The sequence below is a fragment of the Populus alba genome, chromosome 1, assembly GCF_005239225.2.
Source record: "Populus alba chromosome 1, ASM523922v2, whole genome shotgun sequence".
Lineage (NCBI taxonomy): Eukaryota > Viridiplantae > Streptophyta > Magnoliopsida > Malpighiales > Salicaceae > Populus > Populus alba.
In genome coordinates, this window is record NC_133284.1 from 54438600 (window position 1) to 54460157 (window position 21558).

Sequence of the window (21558 nt, forward strand, 5' to 3'; positions counted from 1 at the left end):
GAAGATTCAGATGTAGAAGAAGTTGAAATAGAGGTTGTTCTACAAAAAATATAATTTATAATTTAGAAAGACAAAACTCAAAATACAAGCTGAAGTTATATGAGTTTACTGCTATTTCATCACTCAATCAAGACTTATTACCATGCAGTAGTGTTCACCTATACTTCTAATTTCTTCTCTCTAATATATGTGTGTGTGTGTGTGTGTGTGATAATATTTGATTTTTACGAGGTTAACTCAATTTCAGGATCTAAATTACAGGTTAACTTGAGTTGACCTGAGTTGATCTAGCTTATTTTTTTATGGTTCTTTTTTAATTGTTTTTTTTTTAATTTCACCCTCCAACAACTTAATCTTTTTTTATTATATAGTTTTTTTTTTTAATGTCATCCTTCAATAGTAGGTCGTTTGTAAATTGAACTTTATAATTTATTATAATTTTTTTTTTGTAGAGTTATCTTGGTCTCACATATTTATTTATTTTTCTCGATTTCAATATTAAATATTAAATCTGTTGAAAATAGAGTTTTGCAATTTTTTTAATTTTTTTTACGGTGTTATCCTGATTTCATGATTTTGATTACATGTTTATTAAGTTAACCCAGACTGACTCGAGTGGTTTTTTTGTCGTCCTTTTAATTTAATTTGTTTTTTGTATTTTTACCATTCAACACTACATTGATTAAGAATTGATTTTTATAATTTATTTTGCTTTATTATAAGGTTATAATATCTCATGACCCAGGTTGCATATTTGACAAGTTAACTCGGGTTGATTCAATATGTCATCATCTTAATATTTTTTAAAAAATATATATCATCCAATTTTTCACTGTATCAATATCCTTGAAAAAATTTGTTCAATATGCATTATATGCAAATTCATGATTATTTTATTTCATTTGAAAACATATTAATGATGCTTGAATATCTTTTTTTATATTAGAAAAAAATAATTTCACCGATGACATGTCAACAAATGATGTAGATGGTGTTTGGTAATATGGCTGTGAGTGAGTTTTGATTGGACCACATAAATTTATGCTTGGTTAGTGTTGCACCAATGTTTTATTTTTGTGGGACATTATGTACCGCCAAGAATTGAGATTAAACCTCAAATTTAAAAAAAAAAAAAAAAAAAAAAGACAGGCTAACTGAAAGCGTCTCACCTCATTTTTTAAATCCATCAACAAAAAATAAATATAAAAGATAAGAGAGAGAAAATCCATTAGAAAAAAAACTTCTCAAATAACCCTTTATCTAATACCACTTTGTAATGATTCTTCACTTCAATAATTTGTCATCTCAAGAATCCTTGAAAGAATACCTTATAGTGGTTTTTTGAGTGGATAGATTTATCATCTCTCTCCCAATAAACCCCCCTCGTTTGTCTTCTTGGACTCTCTCCTCTCCTCTCCCATCAAAACTAATTACATTAGAAAAAGATGGCATGATAACTGATATTTGTAAAATTTGATTGCAATATCAATTTTATTCCTGATGATTTTTTTAACTAATATTGTTGCACGCTCAGGAAAAAATAGATACTATAGGTTTTCTTAGATGAATTTTTTTTGTAGTTATTTTATCATCAAATATCAATTTTAAGTATTTTTAACCAAATAAATTAGACTTTATAACCATTCAACCGTAATTTTAACCAAACTTGTAGAACATCACAACATCAACTAAAAATACATCTTGCACGTGCCAAAGTTTCTAGAAGCCAAGCCGGCCTACAGAATCCCACCCTCCATCCTCTCTTTATTTGGTTTCTACCCTTTCAAATCTAACGGCACGCGTCCAGTGAATTGTTGGGCACGCGTGAGGGCCTTCTAGAGGCTTTTGTCAGGGGAAAAGTCACTCATCAGCTGTCACTTGTAAGTCACTGTTACTTAGAAGTGAAAGGACATCAGGTTTAGCACGTGCCAAGGTTTCTAGAATAGATGGGAGCTCTTTTATTTGAGAAAACCTCAATTGCATCCCGGATTTTTTATTTTTTACCAATTTGATCACAAATGTGCCTACATCTTGCTTGGTATTTTTATTATTATTTTTTAAATAATTTTTTACAATAATACATTAAAATTATTTAAATAAAAAAACAATAATTCAACAGCATCCCAAAGTGTTCATCAACCGGATTATTAGTGGTTGGAGCCACTTCACTGTCTCGTCGTTTAACTGGTTAATAAAAAAATAATATTAATTTAACCATGCATGAAGTCAACACTAGCGCCTGCTCCTCGTCAACCATGTGGATTGAACTTTTGATATTATTATTTGGCAATTAATTGCTGGAGTCCAGTAGTGCCCCACAAGTTTCATTGTCGCACATTGGTGTCCTTTCTTTAACAAAGTTCCAATTCAATATTATTGAGGTGTTTACTATTTTGGTGCATCATTCTTTTTAAAATAGCTTTTTATTTAAAAATATATTATATTTTTTTATATATATTTTTTAACATCATCACATTAAAGCCACTATAAATCAACAAAAACAAACAACTTAATATATTTTATAACGAAAACATTTTAAAAAGCATCTAAAAACAAAAAAAGAGGTCATGTCAAGCATCTCTTGAAAAAATTTCTTCACGCCATAACTCAATAGGATTTGTGCTTAATTACAAGGGTAAGGTCTCTATCCAAACCTATAAAATAAATCATAGTCGGCTATAGCTAATTAAAAATAAACTATATTCTCTTCTACAAGTTATCTATACATAAACTTTCCAAGCATATTACCAAGTGAAAAACATATTGATTAAATCTAAATATTTAGATTATGAGAGTTAATTTAGTTAAAAATAAAAACATCATCTTTCCCGCACATTGGTGTCCTTTCTTTAACAAAGTTCCAATTCAATATTATTGAGGTGTTTATTATTTTGGTGCATCATTCTTTTTAAAATAGCTTTTTATTTAAAAATATATTACATTTTTTTTATATATTTTTTTAACATCATCACATGAAAAGCCACTATAAATCAACAAAAACAAACAACTTAATATATTTTATGATGAAAACACTTTTTAAAAGCATCTAAAAACAAAAGAAGAGGTCATGTCAAGCATCTTTTGAAGAAATTTCTTCACGCCAAAACTCAATAGGATTCGTGCTTAATTAAGAGGGTAAAGTCTATATCCAAAGCTATAAAATAAATCATACTCAGCTAAAGCTAATTAAAAATAAACTATATTTTTTTCTACAAGTTATCTATACATAAACTTTCCAAGGATATTACCAAGTGAAAAACATACTGATTAAATCTAAATATTTAGATTATGAGAGTTAATTTAGTTAAAAATAAAAACATCATGTTTTTATTTTAAAAAAAGCTTAGATTAGTCATATTTAATATTTTAGATTCATAACTCGGGTATTGAAACAAAAGCTTATCCCGTGACACACGCTAAAGCTTCTAGAACAAAAAATATAGGAAATAAACGAGATCAAAATGACATTGTGATAGCATGGACTATTAAATATTTCCATTTGTGTAGCTCTAACTTGTTTAGCACCAAGAGGTTTCGTCATCATGTATTTATTCTTTGTCGCTTTATATATACTTAATTAGACTAATTTGTTTTATTCATACTTAATTACAGAGTATGACTTTGTTGCATTATTATTTTTTTCTCAACGTGCTAATGCAAGTTATGGTGTACCACTACAAGCTTTATTGTTTTTTATTCTGTGGATTTTTTTTCCTTTAGAGGGAAATTTCAAAGTAAATTCTTGTCATTCAAAGAATAAAATATACATATGATGAAGTGCTATCTTGTGTGAAAGGATTCTTTTTATTTTTATGTTTTAAAAATATTTTAAAAAAAATTTAATTTTTTTTTTTAATTTCAAATTAATATATTTTTGATATTTTCATATTATTTTGATGCTGGTATCAAAAATAAATTTTAAAAATAAAATATATATTATTTTAATATATTTTTAAATAAAAAATACTTTTTTAAAAAAATCATAATCACACAATTAAACAAGCTATTAGTTGTTTCTATCTTTTCTGTCGCCAGAGAATAATCTTCAAGAATCTACTTTACTTTAGCAAAGATAACTTTATTAAGGCTAATAGTGCTTTAATCATAACCAAGCAATAATCAATGACCCACCATAGAGTGCTGAGTCCCCAACTCACGTTGATTAAATAAATAATTAGATAAATAATGATGTTCCATGATTATGACATCGCACTAATATTGGCTTACATGCACTCATATTGGTAAAAAAATTGAAATTGAAAATTCACTGTAGCCACTTCATTGCCTGTCTCAATTGATTTGATTGGTTAATAACAAGTCTTCATTGTCTACGAAGTCAACACTGGTGCATGCCACGTGGATTAATCTTGGAGACCATAACACAAAATAAATATTATTTCTTGCTCGGTGTTTGGAAGTGCGGTAGCAGTTGCTTTTCAAATAGTTTTTTATGCTGAAAAGCATGTCAATAATATTTTTTTATTTTTTAAAAATTATTTTTAATATCAGCACATCAAAACGATCTAAAAAGTATAAACCGCACTCAATTTTAGCAAAAAAAAAAAAATTGAATTTTTTTTAAAAATAGGTTGCACCTCAATGCCAAACAAGCATTTTGTCATTTGGTGGACACAAGTTTCATCATCACTTTTTTTTTTTTTTCCATTTCACAAATTTCCGAATTCAACGTTTAAAATAAAGATAGATATAAAATGAAAATAAAGATAAATATGTAAAATAAATACATGGTTATGTTTTAATAAGTTTCGAGATATATTTCTTTATTTTTATATTTTTTATTTTGAAACAGTAATCGAGTACTCTCTTTTAAAAAAATATTTTGAGATTTAAAATGAAAATATAATCTTAATTTCCATATTTTTTATTTTGAGACACATTTTTTTGAATTTCTTCTTATATGCCTTATCTCAATAAGATTTGTGCTTAATTGTTTGAGTAAGGCCTGGATTTCTATAGTGTATAAAATGGAAATATAGATAAATACATAAAATAAATACATGATTATGTTGCAGTGAGTTTTTGTATTTTCAAAATAGAAAATACATGGAGATATAATTTTTTATTTTTATAATTTTTATTTTGAGATAGCAACCGATCAATCTCTTTTAAAAAAATATTTTGAGATTCAAAGCTATAAATGATTGATTACTTTTGTGGTGCAATTTAGAATACATTAGATTTTAGATCTATAGTTTCCTTTCTCTCTTATTAACACCTCAAGTTGTCTAGCATTACAAATATTGTTTTCTTTATAAAAATCTTATTCTTTATTCTTGATTTTCTTCAATATATTGAACTTATTTAATTGTTTAAGTATTATCTCATATATAAATAATTTGTTTGAGATTTAAAACTTATTTGTTTATGCGTTTTAAAAATATTTTTTATATGTTTTCAGATCATTTTAAAAATATTGATATCAAAAATAATTTTAAAAAATATTATTCTAATGATTTATAAGAATTATAAGAATACTAAAAAATAATAAAAATATTTAGAACAATTTATTAATTCTCTTTTGGAACGTATAAAGCGGATATGGTGGCAAGGTTTTGTCTTATTTATTATTAATTTTGGGAGTATAATGGACCCATAAGAGTGGGGTGCAATCTACGCCCAAGAACTGTCCTTGTTTTGAATGTAATACTGTCTATTTCAAAAAGAATCTTTCATCTCAAGACAAAGCCCACCAAATGGATTGCACAGCTGGGAAGCAAAGCCGAAACCCACAGCTTAAGATTCAACAGCTAGCAAATGGAATTGGACCACAGAGTTGGTGTCCAAATGTGATAAGCTAAGAAGAGATAGCTACAAGTTCCTCTGCAACTTTCATATGGTAGATTGTGATTTTGATTGATGCCTCCTCTGAGCTCTGTGAGTGCTCCGAGGATGGTCATTCTTGTCTCCGAGCATCTCAGATGAAGGAAAATGATGCTCTTTTTGACTACCTAAACTTGGACTGTTTAGCTTGATTGATGCCTCTTTCGAGCTCTGTGAGTGCTCCGACGGTGGTCATTCTTGTCTCCGAGCATCTCAGATGAAGGAAAATGATGCTCCTTTTGACTACCTAAACTTGGACTGTTTAGCTTGATTGATGCATACTGGTATAGTTAACATGACCTCGACACTTACATTTCACCATGCTTTTGCTGACACGATAAGAAATCCAAAAAAGAAATACAAGGATGCAGACAAGAAAGGGTTTCGGGCTCTAGCGTATCTCGGAAATAAATGAAAGGACAACTTCTTGGTACCTAGGAATTCCAAAACCTCCACCTTGAATTGAGGGAACAGAACAGGTCTTGTATGGAAAAACCACAGGCAGGCTAAAATATACAAGATAGCATGAACAAAACCAGAAGCTGCAGTGCACAAGAGGTCTTCATAATATCTGAGTACTGTTTAAAATACTACCACTAACACACAGGTTTTCTTCAAAACTAAGTATCCCCAGCAGATTATATTTCTTGCTGAACTAAAGAACTTGCTCCAGAGGAACTTGCTTGGAGTATATTCATCTCCCAATGGAGTTGAATTTGCTCCCATAGATAGGTCTAACCAAGATGTTTAATTCTGGAGGGGCAATCAAGGAGGTGCAATATGACTCCAGCACAGCTGCGGTGTGTTTGGAGTATATTCATCTCCCAATCCAAGAGAATATGCTCCAGAGGAACTTGCTTGGTCACCATTGATTTAAGAGTTCCAGAGGAAGAGTTGTATCTTTGGGACATAACAGTAGAAGTATAGAGACTATAAAAGATCTGTATTTGTAGCATCAGAGGGAGGAAATTGTTTCGAGCCCATCTTTTCTTCATAGCTCCTGCATAAAGGGCTTCTCTAGATCTGTACAACGCATTGAAAGGCAAATTGCCTTTGTATATATATCTTTGCTGATAGCTTGGGAATAAATCAGATAAAAGATCATCATTTCCCACCACTCTCATGTAAACTTGTCCTTGACAATTTACATGGAGAATTTGGATAATCTGCTTATGACCTGGATTAAGAAAGCAAAGCATTCATGTGCTATCCAAATCTTTGTGTTTATGAATGCTATTATCGTTTGCCTAGGAACTCAAACTATTAAACTTTGTCATATCAATATATTTGATTTTAGATTCTATGTTCAACAGATTATCATTTATATAAATTTGTTCTCCTAAGTATATAATATTAAGTTGATATGAAGATATATTTTTAAAGTTTTTCTTTTTCTTTTTAAAGATGTTAACCATAAAACACCCGGTATCATTTGTGAATATCTATCCCAGAAAGAAAAACCTCAGTTCCTAAGCTAAAACCCTCACATCAGCCACTCGCGCACAAACGAGACAGAGAGTGAAAGATGTTTCAAAGCAGAGTGTTTGCATCAATCTTGAAGAGAAACAGAGGAGGACGAGGATGATCTATCATCAACAACTCAATCACTAATCTCAAAGGAACAAAAGCAACACCTTTCAATTACTCGAGGGACATTCATCAACAACAAAACCCATCATCAAGATCCTTCCTTTATGGCTTTAAATCACTCCCCAGGGTAAAATTATCCTTCATTTCCATCTCCTTTTTATCTGGGTTTTCTCAAATGATCTGAAATCTATCAAAATCCCACTTTTGATCTCATGTCGTTTGATTCTTTATGCTGTTTTCAGGGTTATAACTATCAGTTTGTGCCATCATCAATGATGAAAATGTCAACTGTAGCTGCTTCTGTTGGGAGTGAAATTAAAGAGGGTGTTAGGTTGCTTGTGAAGGGAGGACCTAAAGCTCAGAAATTGGTGGGTATATGGCTATTTGGCTCTGCTGCTTGGGTTTTTAGCATGGTGATTCCTGGTGGTGCTACAAGGTTAACAAGGTCTGGTCTTTCAATGACTGATTGGAAATTTACTGGTGGCCTTCCTCCTTTATCAGATGAAGACTGGTTGATTGAGTTTGAGAAGTATAAGCAGTCACCTGAGTATAAAATGTAAGTACTAGAAAGGAATGAAAGCTGTTATTTTTGGTTAGAGTTTGTTCATTTGAGTGAATTTGGAATTTTTTTTTTTTTTTTTGATACTTTGCATTGTAAATAAAGGGATGAGTGTTGATGATTTCAAGTTTATTTATTGGATGGGATATGCGCACCGCATGCGGGGAAGGGGATTGGGGATCATGTTTGCTTTGCCATTTTCGTATTTTCTGAGAAAAGGGTATATAACAGTGGGACTTGGAGCTAAACTTTGTGGTCTTTTTGCCCTTGGTGCTGGGCAAGGTTTAATTGGTTCATGGATGGTTAAGAGTGGTTTAGAGATAATAAGGAACTCCACTTTTGTATTAATTGAGTGCGAATTTGTGCAAGATTGCGACACTGATGAGTGGCTTTGTTTTACATAGGAGCCAGCATCTGAATATGCTCAGCCAAGAGCAAGCCCTTATCGTTTTGCAGCTCACCTGACTTCTGCATTTGCTATCTATAGTGGGCTTTTCTGGACTGCTCTTTCTGTTGTAATGCCTGAACCTCCTACTGACTCTTTAGCTTGGGTTCGTGGGGCGGCAAAAGTCAAGAAGCTTGCCCTTCGTGTAAGCCTTATTGTTGGGATTACTGCCATCTCAGGAGCATTTGTTGCCGGAAATGATGCTGTATGTAGTCTATTTTAACTCTTTCTCGTTCCTCTACCTTCTCAAGTATATGTTCTGCAGCCCTTAGTGTACAATTATAAACAAATGCTCTGATGCATGCTTAGAAACAACTTTTTTAACATGCTTTTTCTGTGCAATGTAGGGGCATGCATTTAACACTTTTCCAAAGATGGGTGATACATGGATTCCTGATGATATATTTGATCTGAAGCCAGTGATTCACAACTTTTTTGAAAATACATCGGCAGTGCAGGTAATTTAACACTATAATTTAACAACACTAGACCTGTAATTTACTTGATGATTGCATGGTGCAAAGTGTTAGTTTAGAGTTGCTCTATCAAATTTGGCTATGGAGTTTACATAATGTAATGGATAGAACAATGAAGAAATGAGAAGAGGACGACTTGAAATTTCTTTCTGAATGAGAACGAACAAGGAGAGAAATTTGAAGTTTGTTCCTCATCTTTAGATTTGCAAATTTTTTAATTAGAAGGATCTTCTTGGCAAAATTGTCTGGAAATACAGTTGAACCACTTGAGCATACAATGCCTTGTCAGGCCTCTAGATAGATAATGCAATCGCTCTCTCAGAATAAAAACAAGTGTTTATAACTGTCCTTTGGAGCTTAAAGAAACACCAACTCTTGCAGTTCTGTAAATTGCTCGAGGTTTACAGAGGACATTACAATTTTGTTATATAGTACTTCAAATTGTATTTTCTTTTTCACTGGCGTGTGAAAGAAAGAACCATAAAACAATTGGTATTGAGCACTGATTTGTTTTTCCTTGATGTTTGTAGCTTGACCATCGTATCCTTGCAATCACAAGCTTGACTTCGATTGGAGCTTTATGCTGGTTCACTAGAAAGTTGGACATACATCCAGCAGTAGCCACTGTAGGCATGGCTACACTTCAGGTGATTGTCTTAATCCATGGAGGCTCCTTCCATATTCTTTATTGTTGCAGGTACCCTTGGGGATATCAACCCTTCTATCATATGTTCGTGTATCACTCGGAACTGCACGTCAGGCCGGCGCTTTAACACCCCCGACACTTGTGATTCTGTTCAATCACACTGCGTGAAAGCCATCTGCATGCCTTCTCAGATCACTACCTGAAAAGTGGGACTGCATTCTTTGTTTGAAATTCTTGTATTAAGGAGGCAATTGGAACCATGCAAATGCCATCATTTTGTGTTGATTGAGATTGAAATTGGAGAGGTCAACTAATCTGCCTTGTTCAATCAATTTGCACTTCGCTGCTATTCTGGAGATCTCTGCCTCCACCTCTGGGTTCCCTCTCAGGTATCGTTACTGTATGATGCTCTTAACATTACGAGACATGCCTTTTTATAGACTGAGAGAGTTCATCGCTTGAATTTTCTGTATGCACCGACAGAGAATCCAGTCTTGGTTAACATTATTTCTCACAATCTTGACTTGCAATTTGCGATTACTTACATAAAATAATGAAACACGTTAACGCCCCTCGCGGTTCATCTTCTTTAGCTTTGTGAGGCGAGACTTTCCCTCTACACAACTGATGTGGGGTCACCTTAATGCACGCGTAGTTGTGCTTCGAAGTTATGTCTGGTTACTACCATCTTGTCTATTATTTTTGTTTTAAATTGATAAATAACATTAAGTAATAACCTAATGGTGGTGTGGGGAGTTCATTATTCACCCACACTTAATTACATTAGTAATCTACAGTTTTTTATTATTATTTTTTTCACTTTTTGTTTTTTGTTTTACTTTTTTTTTTTTGCATTTTTCCCAAGTTTTTTATTTCAAAAATTATTTTTGTCAATTTTATTTTTTTAATATTCAACTTGGTTAAAAATTTCACTTTGTAATTTTTTTCCCTTTAAAATACCATGGATTCCTACGATGTTTTGTTACATGATTTTTCTATTTTATTTTTTTATTTTTTAAAATTATATTTGTCGATTTTAATTTTTTTAATATTAAGTTAATTGAGAATTTAGTTTTGTAACTTTTTTTTTTTGTTGATTGCAGCAATGTTTTTTTACATGATTATATATATATATATATATATATATATATATATATAATTTTCTTCAAAATTATCTTTTTTAATTTTATTTTTTAACATTGAGCTTGTTAAAAATTACAGTCACAATATGTGAGGGAAGTATTGTAGCTTTCCTTGCAAATTATTGTGGATTGCTACAGTGTTTTTTTCTATATAGTTTTTTTAATATGTTTTTTTTTCTAAAATTATCTTTGTCAATTTTATTTTTTCAATGTTAAGTTGGTTAAGAATTATAATTACAAGTAAATAAAAGTAAGGTTAAATCATGTAGAGAAAACACTGTAACTTTCCTCGCAAAACACTATGAATTGATACAGTTTTTCCTCACATGATTTTTTTCTAGTGTCTTTTGTGTTTTTTTTTTTTGTAATATTTTTTTTAAAATTATCTTTGTCGATATTATTTTTTTAATATTGAGCTAGTTAGAATTTAATTTTGTAATAAAGCTTAATCATGTAAAAAACACTATAGCTTTTCTCACAAAATACTGTGAGGATTGCTACAATGTTCTTCATATAGTTTTTTTGTCGTATGATTTTTTAAAAATTATCTTTATCAATTTTATTTTTTTAATATTGAGCTGGTTGAAGAATTACAATCATAAGTTATTACAAATAAAGCTAAATCATGTGGGGAATCACAAAACATTGTGGATTGCTACAGTGTTTCCGGTATGGTTTTTTTGTCCCTTATTTTTTGTGTTTTTTTTTTAAATTGTCTTTGTCGATTTTATTTTTTTAATATTTAACTGATTGAGAATTTAACTTTGTAATTTTTTTTCTTTAAAACTGTGATTTTTTTTTTAATGAATTTTTCTAAAATTATATTTGCCAAATGTTTTTTTTAATATTGAGTTGATTAAAAATTATAATTACAATAAAACTAAATCATAGGGGAAAGCCTTGTTATTTTCCTCACAAAACACTTATAGATTGCTACAGTATTTCTATAAATGATTTTTTTTTTTTATGATTCTTTTTAAAATTGTCTTCGTCGATTGTATTGAGGAAAACATTGTAGTTTCTCTCACAAAACATTGTCACTTGCAACAATGTTTTTCTTTATCGTTTTTTTTTCTTTTAAAATTATCTTGTCGATTTTTTTAATATTAAGTTGATAGAGAATTTAGATTTGCAATTTTTTTTGTACTTTTTATTAATAAAAAGTTAAATCATGTGGTGAAAATATTATATTTTTCCTTACAAAATATTATAAATTATTTTGTCCATTTCTTAAGTTTTTTATCATCAATATAATTTTTTTTATTATAAAATATTAACTCTATTGTATTTTTAATTTCTATTACTGGTACTGATTTACATTTACAACATTATAAAATATATTTGTTTTATAAACTTCCAGAAGCGTACGGACATACATCTCCTCACTTGTACTTTATGTGTTTGTCTTGATGCAATAATTCTTTATGATGTTACATTTGATTTGAACACTTTGGGCCTTTGCAGTGGAAGGATTAATCAACTTGCTGCAAGCCATTCCTTTTTTCAAAAGAAGACTTTTCTTTTGGTACTCAGCGAAGGAAACTTCAAGACAAGATTACAGTGGATCACCTACGTTTCCCTAGACACTGACTTTTGATAACGACTTCGAGGCAGTCTGAGAATACGATTGTTTAACCTGATTTTTTAAAAAATTAAATTTTTTTTTATTAAAATTAATTATTTGTATTTTTTAAATTGTTTTGATGTATTAATATTAAAAATAATTTTTAAAAAATAAAAAAATTTATTAATATATATTTCGACAAAAAAGTTATTTGAACAACCGCTACCACATACCAAATGGGCTCTTCATCTATAATCTCTTTTATTATTATTATTTTCTTGACTAACTAATACATGACTTCTCTTGTAGCAGTATTGGGAGGGAAGGATGAGTTTAAAAATATATTTTAGTGTTTGTTATGTTGAAAATAAAAAAAAAATTTTATTTTAATTTATTTTCAAATTAAAAACACCCTACATTATAATTTCAAACATTATCTTAATCAAAAATGTATTTTTTATATATTCTAAGTTAGCTTATACATCACTTATCAAGACTAAATCTTCTTTAAACTACTTTAAAAATGCACTTCCTTGCTATAATTCATAAATAAAATAAGTTTATTTCTCATAATAATTTTTTAATAGACCAGTCTTGGTTTGAATGACTTCTTTACTATTCAATCAACAAAAAATTTAGTTTTTAAGTGTAATTACTTGACTCAAAGATTCCGTGATCTTTAAAAACTAGACTTGATGCATGCGATTTTCTACGGACACCGTGTATCGTTTAATCTTTTTTTTTTTTTTTTTACTTTAAATAATTTTTAGTTTATTTTATGTTTTTATTGTATTTTTTATGTATATGAAAAATAAAAAAAAAATATTATTTTAATATATTTTAAAATAAAAAAAAATATTTTGAAAACATTTGTTGGCACAGTAGCCTTATTCACCAATAAAGCAAGGTGTTCTTCGGCTGCAATAAAAAGTTAGGAAGCTCACCAATTATTCCATATGAAAGGGATCGTTTCTCCATTTATTTTTGCAAAGTTGAAATTCTATTCTTTCGTGTAGACTAAGACAATGTTTGGGATAAAAGTAGTGTGGTTGTTTTTTTTTTTATAATAAAATTTATAAAAAAAATATTTTTTATTATTTATATGAGATTTTTGTTTATATTTTAAAATGATTATATCTTTTAAAACAACCAATCATCTCTTTAAATAAAAGATACTATTATGAGATGTGCGCGACGTGTTTGAGAGTATAATTATGATTATTTTTTAAAAATAATTTTTGTTTATAAATATATTAAAATTATTTTTTTATTTTTTAAAAATTATTTTTAAAATAAATAAACAAATAGAAAGTTATATATATATATATATATATATATATATATATATATAGCATTGTTCTGTCTTTTTCTCTGATACAAAGGGATTCCTTTCTTTCATCTTTAGAAAGTTCACTTATTTCTGTCTACAAATATGCTTGACAATAGCATCAACCTGTTTTTTCCTCCTATTCTCTTATTAATAAAGTGTTGAAAATAAAAATATTTATAAAATAAGATTTTTTAATTGTTGAATAATAAATTAATTACGTATCTTGGTATTTACAAGAGCGTGAACGAAGTTCTGTTTTTATTGACTATATACATAGTATAAGTTATTCACAAGAATATACAATTAATATTTTTTTAAATAAAATACAGACAATTATTTCTAAAATCAGATTGATATATACATAGTATAAGTTAAAATTCTATATTTTCTATTCCTATATTTGTAATCAGATTGATATATAGAATATTATGCACAGATGAAATTAGTTTTGCCTTTATAACTTGGTAGAAAATGAAAACATTATTCATTCATTTACCATGGTTAAAATTTTATTTAAATCTATCATGATTCACTTGAGATACTATTACAAAACATGTTTATTTTATATTTATATTTTTATCTTTCTAATGAAATACATTTTATTTTTTTTATATGTTTTTTTCATGTTATAAAATATGATAATGTTCCGAAATCTACTATGTTAAAGAATTTAAATTTTTAAGTATTTGAATAATAAATAGTCACACATTTATGTTAATCTTTTATTTTCTATAATTCAAGGTGCTTAAGGTTGGTAATAGAGGTTTCATATTTTAAGTTTAACATGCAGCCAAGTAAAAGTTGAATTTAGCATCTTTTTTAATCCTCTTCTTACGAGTTTCGATTTCTATTATGCTTTTGAACCTTACAAGAAAATGAATTTTAGTATAAAATATTGATCCATTATATAGCTAACTAAATACAACCTTATAGATGGAGTTTTTATTATAATCTTTACCATTATTGATTAATTGAAGAGGTGAATTTATCGATCCATCTACCTGGATATGGTTCACTAACCTAATGTTTAAATTCACTCTCATGATATTTGATGAGATGGAGGTGGGTACATTAATTGATTTAGACAATTATATCAACACACCACATTCATATATATATATATATATATATATATATATATACTAGCCTAACAACTGATTTACCAATTTCCACATTTATTAATATTGTAGCATCCCCGATTTGTAGCAAATAAATAATTATAAGATCTAGTCTAAGATTAGGTTGAGGACTGGTCGGTGGTCACATCAATTCACGAGTAAACAATTCAATCTCTCTCTCTCTCTCTGTGATAAAAATCTAGTTGGGTTTATAGCCATCGAAACAAATAATTCTCGTGGTCCAGAATAAAAAAAATAAGAATTTGTAGCATTAACAGCTTGTATCCATAGAACATCTGGCGTAACATAGATAATAAATAAATAGAAGTCAATATCGTTTCAACTGCCGTTACAAAAGTAATTAATATTTTTGGCATTAAAAAATATTTTTTAACAGTAATTATTCCAAAAAATACTATCAATTCCGCAAAAAAACCGCTCATGCTCGGTAATGCAAGAGAAGACGTATAGATAGAATTTAAGTTAGCGAATCACCACTCGATTATAGCTGGATTTTATAATTATAATATCAAGAGACATCCAACATAATTATATTCGAATAAAGAAACTTTAACTTAAAAAAAAAATTGAGCATTATTAAATCTAAATTAACACTCCATTACATATTTTTTTAAAGAAAGAATTGAATCAAAAAATAAAAAACTAAAATGAAAAAGATTGGTAAACAAGATGACATTTTTGAATTTTATACAAAATTTTTATTTTCATCCTTTTTATTTTTTTGTTCAAAGGTGATTGTTTTTTTTTTTTTCAGAAATTTAATTTTGTTATCAAAATTTATTTCCTTTATTTTTTATATATTTTTTTTGTTAGAAGATAAAAAAAAGGCTGTCATATTTCAAAAAAGAAAGAGAAAATGGCTATTAATAATGATTCCAACCATCAAAATGGATAAAATTGGTATCAATGAGTTCCATTTAATAAGAGAAGTTTTATCGAGATGGTTTTTTTTCCTTCTCCTTGCCTAAAAAGACAGATCTGATCACAATAATGTTTTTGGATTTGGGTTAATTTTTGTTTTTTTTGAGGTAATATATAGATTTATCAATATACTTAGGGTGTTTTCTCTATGTTTTGGGTCAAAGTAATTTTTTTTTTTTTATAAATCAACATCCATTTTTTCTAGTGATCAAGTAGTTAGATTTTGCACAAAAACAAACCATGCATCATTTATTATAATATATTTTTTAAAAAAAATTTAGGATAGACAACTTCTCACATATCCTATTAAAAATTAAAAAAATACTAGGTTTAGGAGCGCAGGTTGGGCTGGTTTTTTTTGGCCCAACGTGCATAACCTCCTTTTTTTTTTTTTTTTTTTTTTTTTTTTTTTTTAAGTTTTGTTGTTTTATGTTTGGGTTAAAATAATAATAAAAGAAATTGAGTTCATGAACTAGTAGCATTGGAGCTATCATTTATTTTTTATTACTTTTTTATCTTTTGATTTAAAAAAAATATAATTTCACTTTTTATTATTAATGATTTATTCTTTTATTTAGCTCAAAACTAAAATAAATACAACTTCATCTTTTTTTTTTCAATGATCTGTTTATACTATCTTAGTTTCAAATGTTTAATATATTTCTTTTTTTTTTAAAAAAAAATATTTTTAAAAAATTATCTCTTGTACAAAAAAAATTATTGAATTCAATAAATTAAATGACTTTAATCACAAATTTGCTTAATTAAGTAGAGTTCATTTTTTTTTTGAGTTATGCTATTTCTTATCACTTTAATCTTTGACATTCAGTTAAGAAGGCAACTTTTATATTAAATAAAAATATTATTCAATTAATGATTAAATTTTTTTTTTTTAAAGATATATTACTAATATCTAGATATTATATTATATTATATTTTTATTCTAATTCACGGCGTAGCGCGCGTCCGAATTGACTAAACTAGAAAAGAGGAGGAGAAGTGCGCCTTTATTTATCAACAGCACGAAACTTCCTCGAAATATATCATTAAGAACAGTAACAGAGAATAAATCAGATTTATTGAGAGATATTTTCAACTTAGAAATTCCCTTTTTTCTCCTAATAAAACAGAAAAAACATATCTTGGGCTGCACCGTTGTTGTACTCTGGTGTTGTAGGTTCTACAGTCTTGTCTTAAATCAGCAAAAATCCTCCTTTTTTTTTGTTTTTCATAAATAAAACCAAAAACCAAGCGAAGAAGACGGACAATTCATTTGCTACAGCACCTCACAAAAATTATATATTTATATCCCGATTTTTATTAGTAATAAAGAGAACAAAGATTTTATTTTGGTGGTGGGTTTTCTCTCCTTATTGCTGTTTTTTTTTTTGAATTATTTTTTGACATCCTCCACAAGCTCTGCGACTGTCTGTAAAGGTTTGCTCCTTTTCAGATCCCATGTTATCATGCCTACCACCTTTTGTTTTACTTGTTTAATTTGGTTATTTGATTGGATTCTTGATCTGGATTCTCATGGTTTTGCTTATGCATTGAACCCATGTGGGTATGGTTTTTGGTGCTTTGCTTATGGGGCAATTGGGTTGTGTTTGTTTTGTGTGCCTGTTTAATTAGGTGGATTTCAATGCTTTGAATTAGGGCCTTTTTGTTTGGAAATTGGGTTGGAATTTGCAATGAATGAAAAAGAACCGAATTTTGTCTTAAAGATTTTTTTTTTATGGCTTTTACGTTGGCAGGATAGGGATTTTAGCGTGTTTGTGGCAGTGAACACAGGTTGGTAATGCTGTTTCTTGTTTTGTTGCATTTACTTGACCTGTGCATCCAGGACCCTTTTCATTTGAGGTTGAGGAAACTGCAGTGAGCACTCACTATACTGCCGTGCGCTTTCATGGATGCGGAAACAGATTTATGCTTATAATAATTCAATAACATGGATCGAAATTTACAAGTGGTAGGAACTCAATCTCAACTTGAAGTAAGTTGCTTGCTTGCTCATTTTCTTTGTTTTACTATTAACATTTCTAAGAAACTCTGTAAGATCCTCGTTTTGCTGCATTTCGCGGTTGAATGGTCATTCTACATATAATATCATAATTCTTTGTTGAAACTTTAGTTGCATGATTATGGAACAAGGAATCATAGGTTGGAGTACAAATACTACTGATTTCTAATCGTAGCTGTCTTTATTGTAACAGATGGGAACGTTAGCTCAAAATGGGTCACCACATGAGTTTGAGGAGCAGAGTCTTTTTAGCCCGGAATTAGGCACTCAAAAGATGCAACCTGGTCATATATCTGAGTATGGATCAGCTCCTGGTGGTTTCCAACCTGGTGTTAGTAAGATGTGGAGGAATGTTGTGTATAAGAGCATAAAGACTGTGATTTTTTCAAATAAACTAAATGTGCTCATCCCTTTTGGGCCTCTTGCAATCCTCGTCCACATTTTGACTGGGCATAATGTAAGTTTGTAATTATCTATATTTTGTTTTAGTTACCATGCCTTGTTGTTTAGCATGGTTCTTTAGTATTTTGAGGTTGATTACAGGGTTTGGTCTTCCTTCTGAGTCTACTGGGTATAATACCTTTGGCTGAGCGTTTAGGTTACGCTACAGAGTAAGGATCAGACTTCTGCTTTTCAAGTTTTATAAGACTTTTTGGTTTTTAATCACCTAATTTTGCTTCCTCTCTCCTCTGATGTAGGCAGCTGGCCTTGTACACAGGACCTACAAGTATGGGATGTTTATAACAATCAATGTCTTTCAGTGTTTGCTTCTGTAAATTTTGTCATTGACTGATTTTTGTATCTCTGAAATGATTAAATGTATTTGCAGTTGGGGGTCTTCTAAATGCTACTTTCGGAAATGCAACAGAACTCATCATAGCAATATATGCAATGAGAAATGGAATGTTACGTGTTGTTCAGCTGTCATTATTAGGCTCAATTTTATCGAACATGTTGCTGGTGCTTGGGTGTGCATTCTTCTGTGGCGGGCTTGTTTTTTACAGAAAGGAACAAGTTTTTAACAAGGTACATATATTAGCTTTTTTTTCTTTCAAATGTTTATCTGTCTCTGTCTTGTCTCATTCGTACTATGGCTGAACTAAGTTGGCATGCAGGCAACTGCTACTGTGAATTCAGGATTGCTGTTGATGGCAGTCATGGGGCTACTTTTTCCTGCTGTCCTGCACTACACACACACGGAGGTGCATTATGGGAAGTCAGAGCTGGCTCTTTCAAGATTTAGCAGTTGCATTATGCTTGGGGTTTATGCTGCCTATCTTTTTTTCCAATTAAAGACCCAGAAAGATCCATACATTCCTCTCTCTGAGGTTGGCTATTTTTTTTTTAATCGAGTGTCTGCTTATTTTTAGCACTTTGGGTGGTAGTTACTGGTGATGTGATAAATCATGTGAACTCAGGAAGGGAGTCAGAATGGGGAGAGTGACAATGATGATGATGAGACTCCGGAGATTTCTAAATGGGAATCAGTTTTTTGGCTTTCAATAATGACAGCTTGGATATCTATCCTATCAGAATATTTAGTGGATGCCATAGAGGTAATGCAAACTGTTTGACATTTTCTCTCCTTGTTTGATCAGATGCTCACCTCGATATTTTTTATTCTTTTCATAATCTCATGGAGATCTGTTGATTTCTCAAGGACATGATTTTCATTTTTTACATACATGTAATTAGTCTTAAGATAGAAGTAGTGTCCAAGAGCATCTACATAATACTACTTCAGTTTTTTTATAGAATCAAAGTTTACTGGTCACATTTTAGCGACTTTCTGCTGAGCTTGTTTGGTGGGTGATTTGCTTTGTAGGGAACATCTCAAACCTGGAATATACCAATTTCATTTATAGGGGTTATCTTGCTCCCAATTGTGGGGAATGCTGCAGAGCATGCTGGTGCTATTATGTTTGCTATGAAAGATAAGCTTGTAAGAAACTTAATTTCGTTCACCTTCTTGCAATTTTTTCAGACCATGCCTTCTCATCACTGTAAGTTTCTTTGCAGGATATATCATTGGGCATTGCAATAGGTTCATCAACACAAATATCTATGTTTGTAGTAAGTTTTGCAGTCATTGAATGCAAGATAGGGATTCGTTACGTACATTCTCCCTTAGATTTACATGTTTTTTTCCTGAATTTTAGTTGCATCAGTGTTCAGTAGATTCAGCCTTGATGACTAGAACTTGCATGTATTTGAATGTGATCTCCATGAAGTTCTGATCTTCTATGATCTTTTGCAATGAGGAATCATTGACTATTTCTAACTGCTGAATAATTCTGCAATTTGGTTAGAACATCCTTTTCAGCAAATGATAACCAAGCCTCAGTAGCAGACCAGTTTTCATATTCCTCACCCTCCTCCCAATGATCACTCTTCCTAACCTGTGCATCTGGAGGTCTATGTTGGACATGGGCCTACCATCTTACATTAACCCATTTAACTTAGCCTCAATAGGTGTGCCATGTTTTCAATCCTCAGCCGGAAACTCTTCACTTTAAAGCTATAAGTTAGTCACTAGTGTTCTGTTTCAGAAAATGCTGAAGGTGAACTATATGATATCCTTTCTTAACCTCATCCAATGACAATGGAATGCCAATAATTTCTTTATTCATCCTTCATGGAAGCTGGAAACACACTGCTAGTCACACTGATAGCAGTTTATCTAGATGCAATCTTTTGCTCTTGGCACAAGTTAGCCACTGGTTTGAGAGAACAAACTCCTTCCTGCTCCTCCCTTGTTTGAAATAAAGAAAAGAATCTGGAAAATAAGACAAATACAAGTTTTGAATTTTTACTGCAGCAGTGAACTGGTGATAGTGTACTGTAGATTGTCATGAATCATTTTTATTTAAAAAATAAGACAAATATTTTTTTACGTGATGTGCATCTCATGCATTAACTAATGTGCTTCTTCTTGTTATTTGTATTACATAAGATGTTGCTTTTGGCATAACCTTCTAAGATCTTTGTTATTGTCATTACTGTAGATTCCCTTTTGTGTGGTCGTTGGGTGGATAGTGGGGCAGCCCATGGACTTAAACTTTAGACTATTTGAGACTGCAACTCTTTTCATTACTGTCATCGTCGTGGCCTTCTTTCTGCAGGTTAGTATGTCTGTTATTTAGAGAAGAAAATAATATTTGCTATGTACTAGAAAAAAGAAAAATATTACGGAGAATATGACTCAGAGATAGAATGCACTATGTGCTGGCATGTTTACCGAGGAGGCTTCTAAGTCTGTTATTTTGCTTGTCATTCAAACAATAAATCATCATGCTTTGTGTGGTTCGCAAACAATCTCTCAAGTAGTCATGATACATCTGCAGGAAGGATCTTCTAATTATTTTAAAGGATTGATGCTCATCCTTTGCTATGTAATTGTTGCTGCAAGTTTCTTTGTTCATGAAGATCCTCCTCCTGAAGGTCAGCTCTTGCACTCTCCTTTTGTTGCTTTCCAATCAAATAACTTATCATCCACTGAACACTTGGGCTAATACTATTTGCTATTCTTGCCTCTCTTTCCCCCCTCCCATTTCACTTATGATATGACCATGAATGTGATTTTGCAGGCAAGCCATAACACCACAATCATTGCCACAGCCAGTTTAAGAGGGTTATCATCAAGAGTTAGTCTATAATATTCTGGTGTATGCACACATTCCAAAACAATATATTTTTCCTGCTACCTGCTTGAGCTTGTTCATTTAATAGTATGGAGCAGGTATCCTACTGATTTTTTGGTTCGTCCTCCAGCATATGCTTTCATCATATGCAGCCCCGCTTAGATGACAAGTCGAACTGTTTATATTGTAGAAAGTTTAAAACCAAAAAACAATTTTTTAATGTAACTATTGTTCTTCTGAATAT

The 21558-nt window shown here is 30.4% G+C and overlaps 2 protein-coding genes across 8 annotated transcripts; both read left to right on the forward strand.

Annotated features, from left to right (window-relative positions):
• The first annotated feature begins 5834 nt into the window (after window positions 1–5834).
• LOC118037665 (heme A synthase COX15) lies at window positions 5835–10143 on the forward strand. Its single transcript, XM_035043712.2, has 5 exons — window positions 5835–7558; window positions 7674–7987; window positions 8395–8640; window positions 8783–8893; window positions 9442–10143. The coding sequence occupies exons 3-5, from the start codon at window positions 8509–8511 to the stop codon at window positions 9682–9684; spliced, it is 486 nt and encodes a 161-aa protein (XP_034899603.1). The 5' UTR covers window positions 5835–7558; window positions 7674–7987; window positions 8395–8508; the 3' UTR covers window positions 9685–10143.
• A 6549-nt stretch (window positions 10144–16692) lies between these two features.
• On the forward strand, window positions 16693–21555 carry LOC118037666 (vacuolar cation/proton exchanger 2). 7 transcript variants are annotated; one of them, XM_035043723.2, is made up of 13 exons: window positions 16693–17090; window positions 17408–17622; window positions 17867–18130; window positions 18217–18284; window positions 18372–18400; window positions 18503–18699; window positions 18789–19001; window positions 19092–19229; window positions 19499–19615; window positions 19693–19746; window positions 20679–20795; window positions 21018–21114; window positions 21261–21555. In XM_035043723.2, exons 2-13 carry the CDS (start codon window positions 17602–17604, stop codon window positions 21269–21271), a joined length of 1326 nt encoding a protein of 441 aa, XP_034899614.1. In that variant the 5' UTR covers window positions 16693–17090; window positions 17408–17601; the 3' UTR covers window positions 21272–21555. The 7 variants fall into 7 exon arrangements, with proteins under 7 accessions (XP_034899614.1, XP_073265673.1, XP_034899611.1 ...); XM_073409572.1 differs by having other exon boundaries at window positions 17497–17622; XM_035043720.2 differs by having other exon boundaries at window positions 16693–17008; window positions 17497–17622.
• The last annotated feature ends 3 nt before the right edge of the window (window positions 21556–21558 follow it).

Bases quoted from the DNA above. Each gene is read 5' to 3' on its own strand.
- LOC118037665 (XM_035043712.2), top strand. From the start codon at position 8,509: ATGCCTGAACCTCCTACTGACTCTTTAGCTTGGGTTCGTGGGGCGGCA. The intron at 8,641-8,782 runs GTATGTAGTCTA...TGTGCAATGTAG, and splicing joins TTGTTGCCGGAAATGATGCT to GGGCATGCATTTAACACTTT. The intron at 8,894-9,441 runs GTAATTTAACAC...TGATGTTTGTAG, and splicing joins AAAATACATCGGCAGTGCAG to CTTGACCATCGTATCCTTGC.
- LOC118037666 (XM_035043715.2), top strand. From the start codon at position 17,602: ATGGATCGAAATTTACAAGTGGTAGGAACTCAATCTCAACTTGAA. The intron at 19,230-19,498 runs GTAATGCAAACT...TTTGCTTTGTAG, and splicing joins ATTTAGTGGATGCCATAGAG to GGAACATCTCAAACCTGGAA. The intron at 19,616-19,692 runs GTAAGAAACTTA...GTTTCTTTGCAG, and splicing joins TTGCTATGAAAGATAAGCTT to GATATATCATTGGGCATTGC.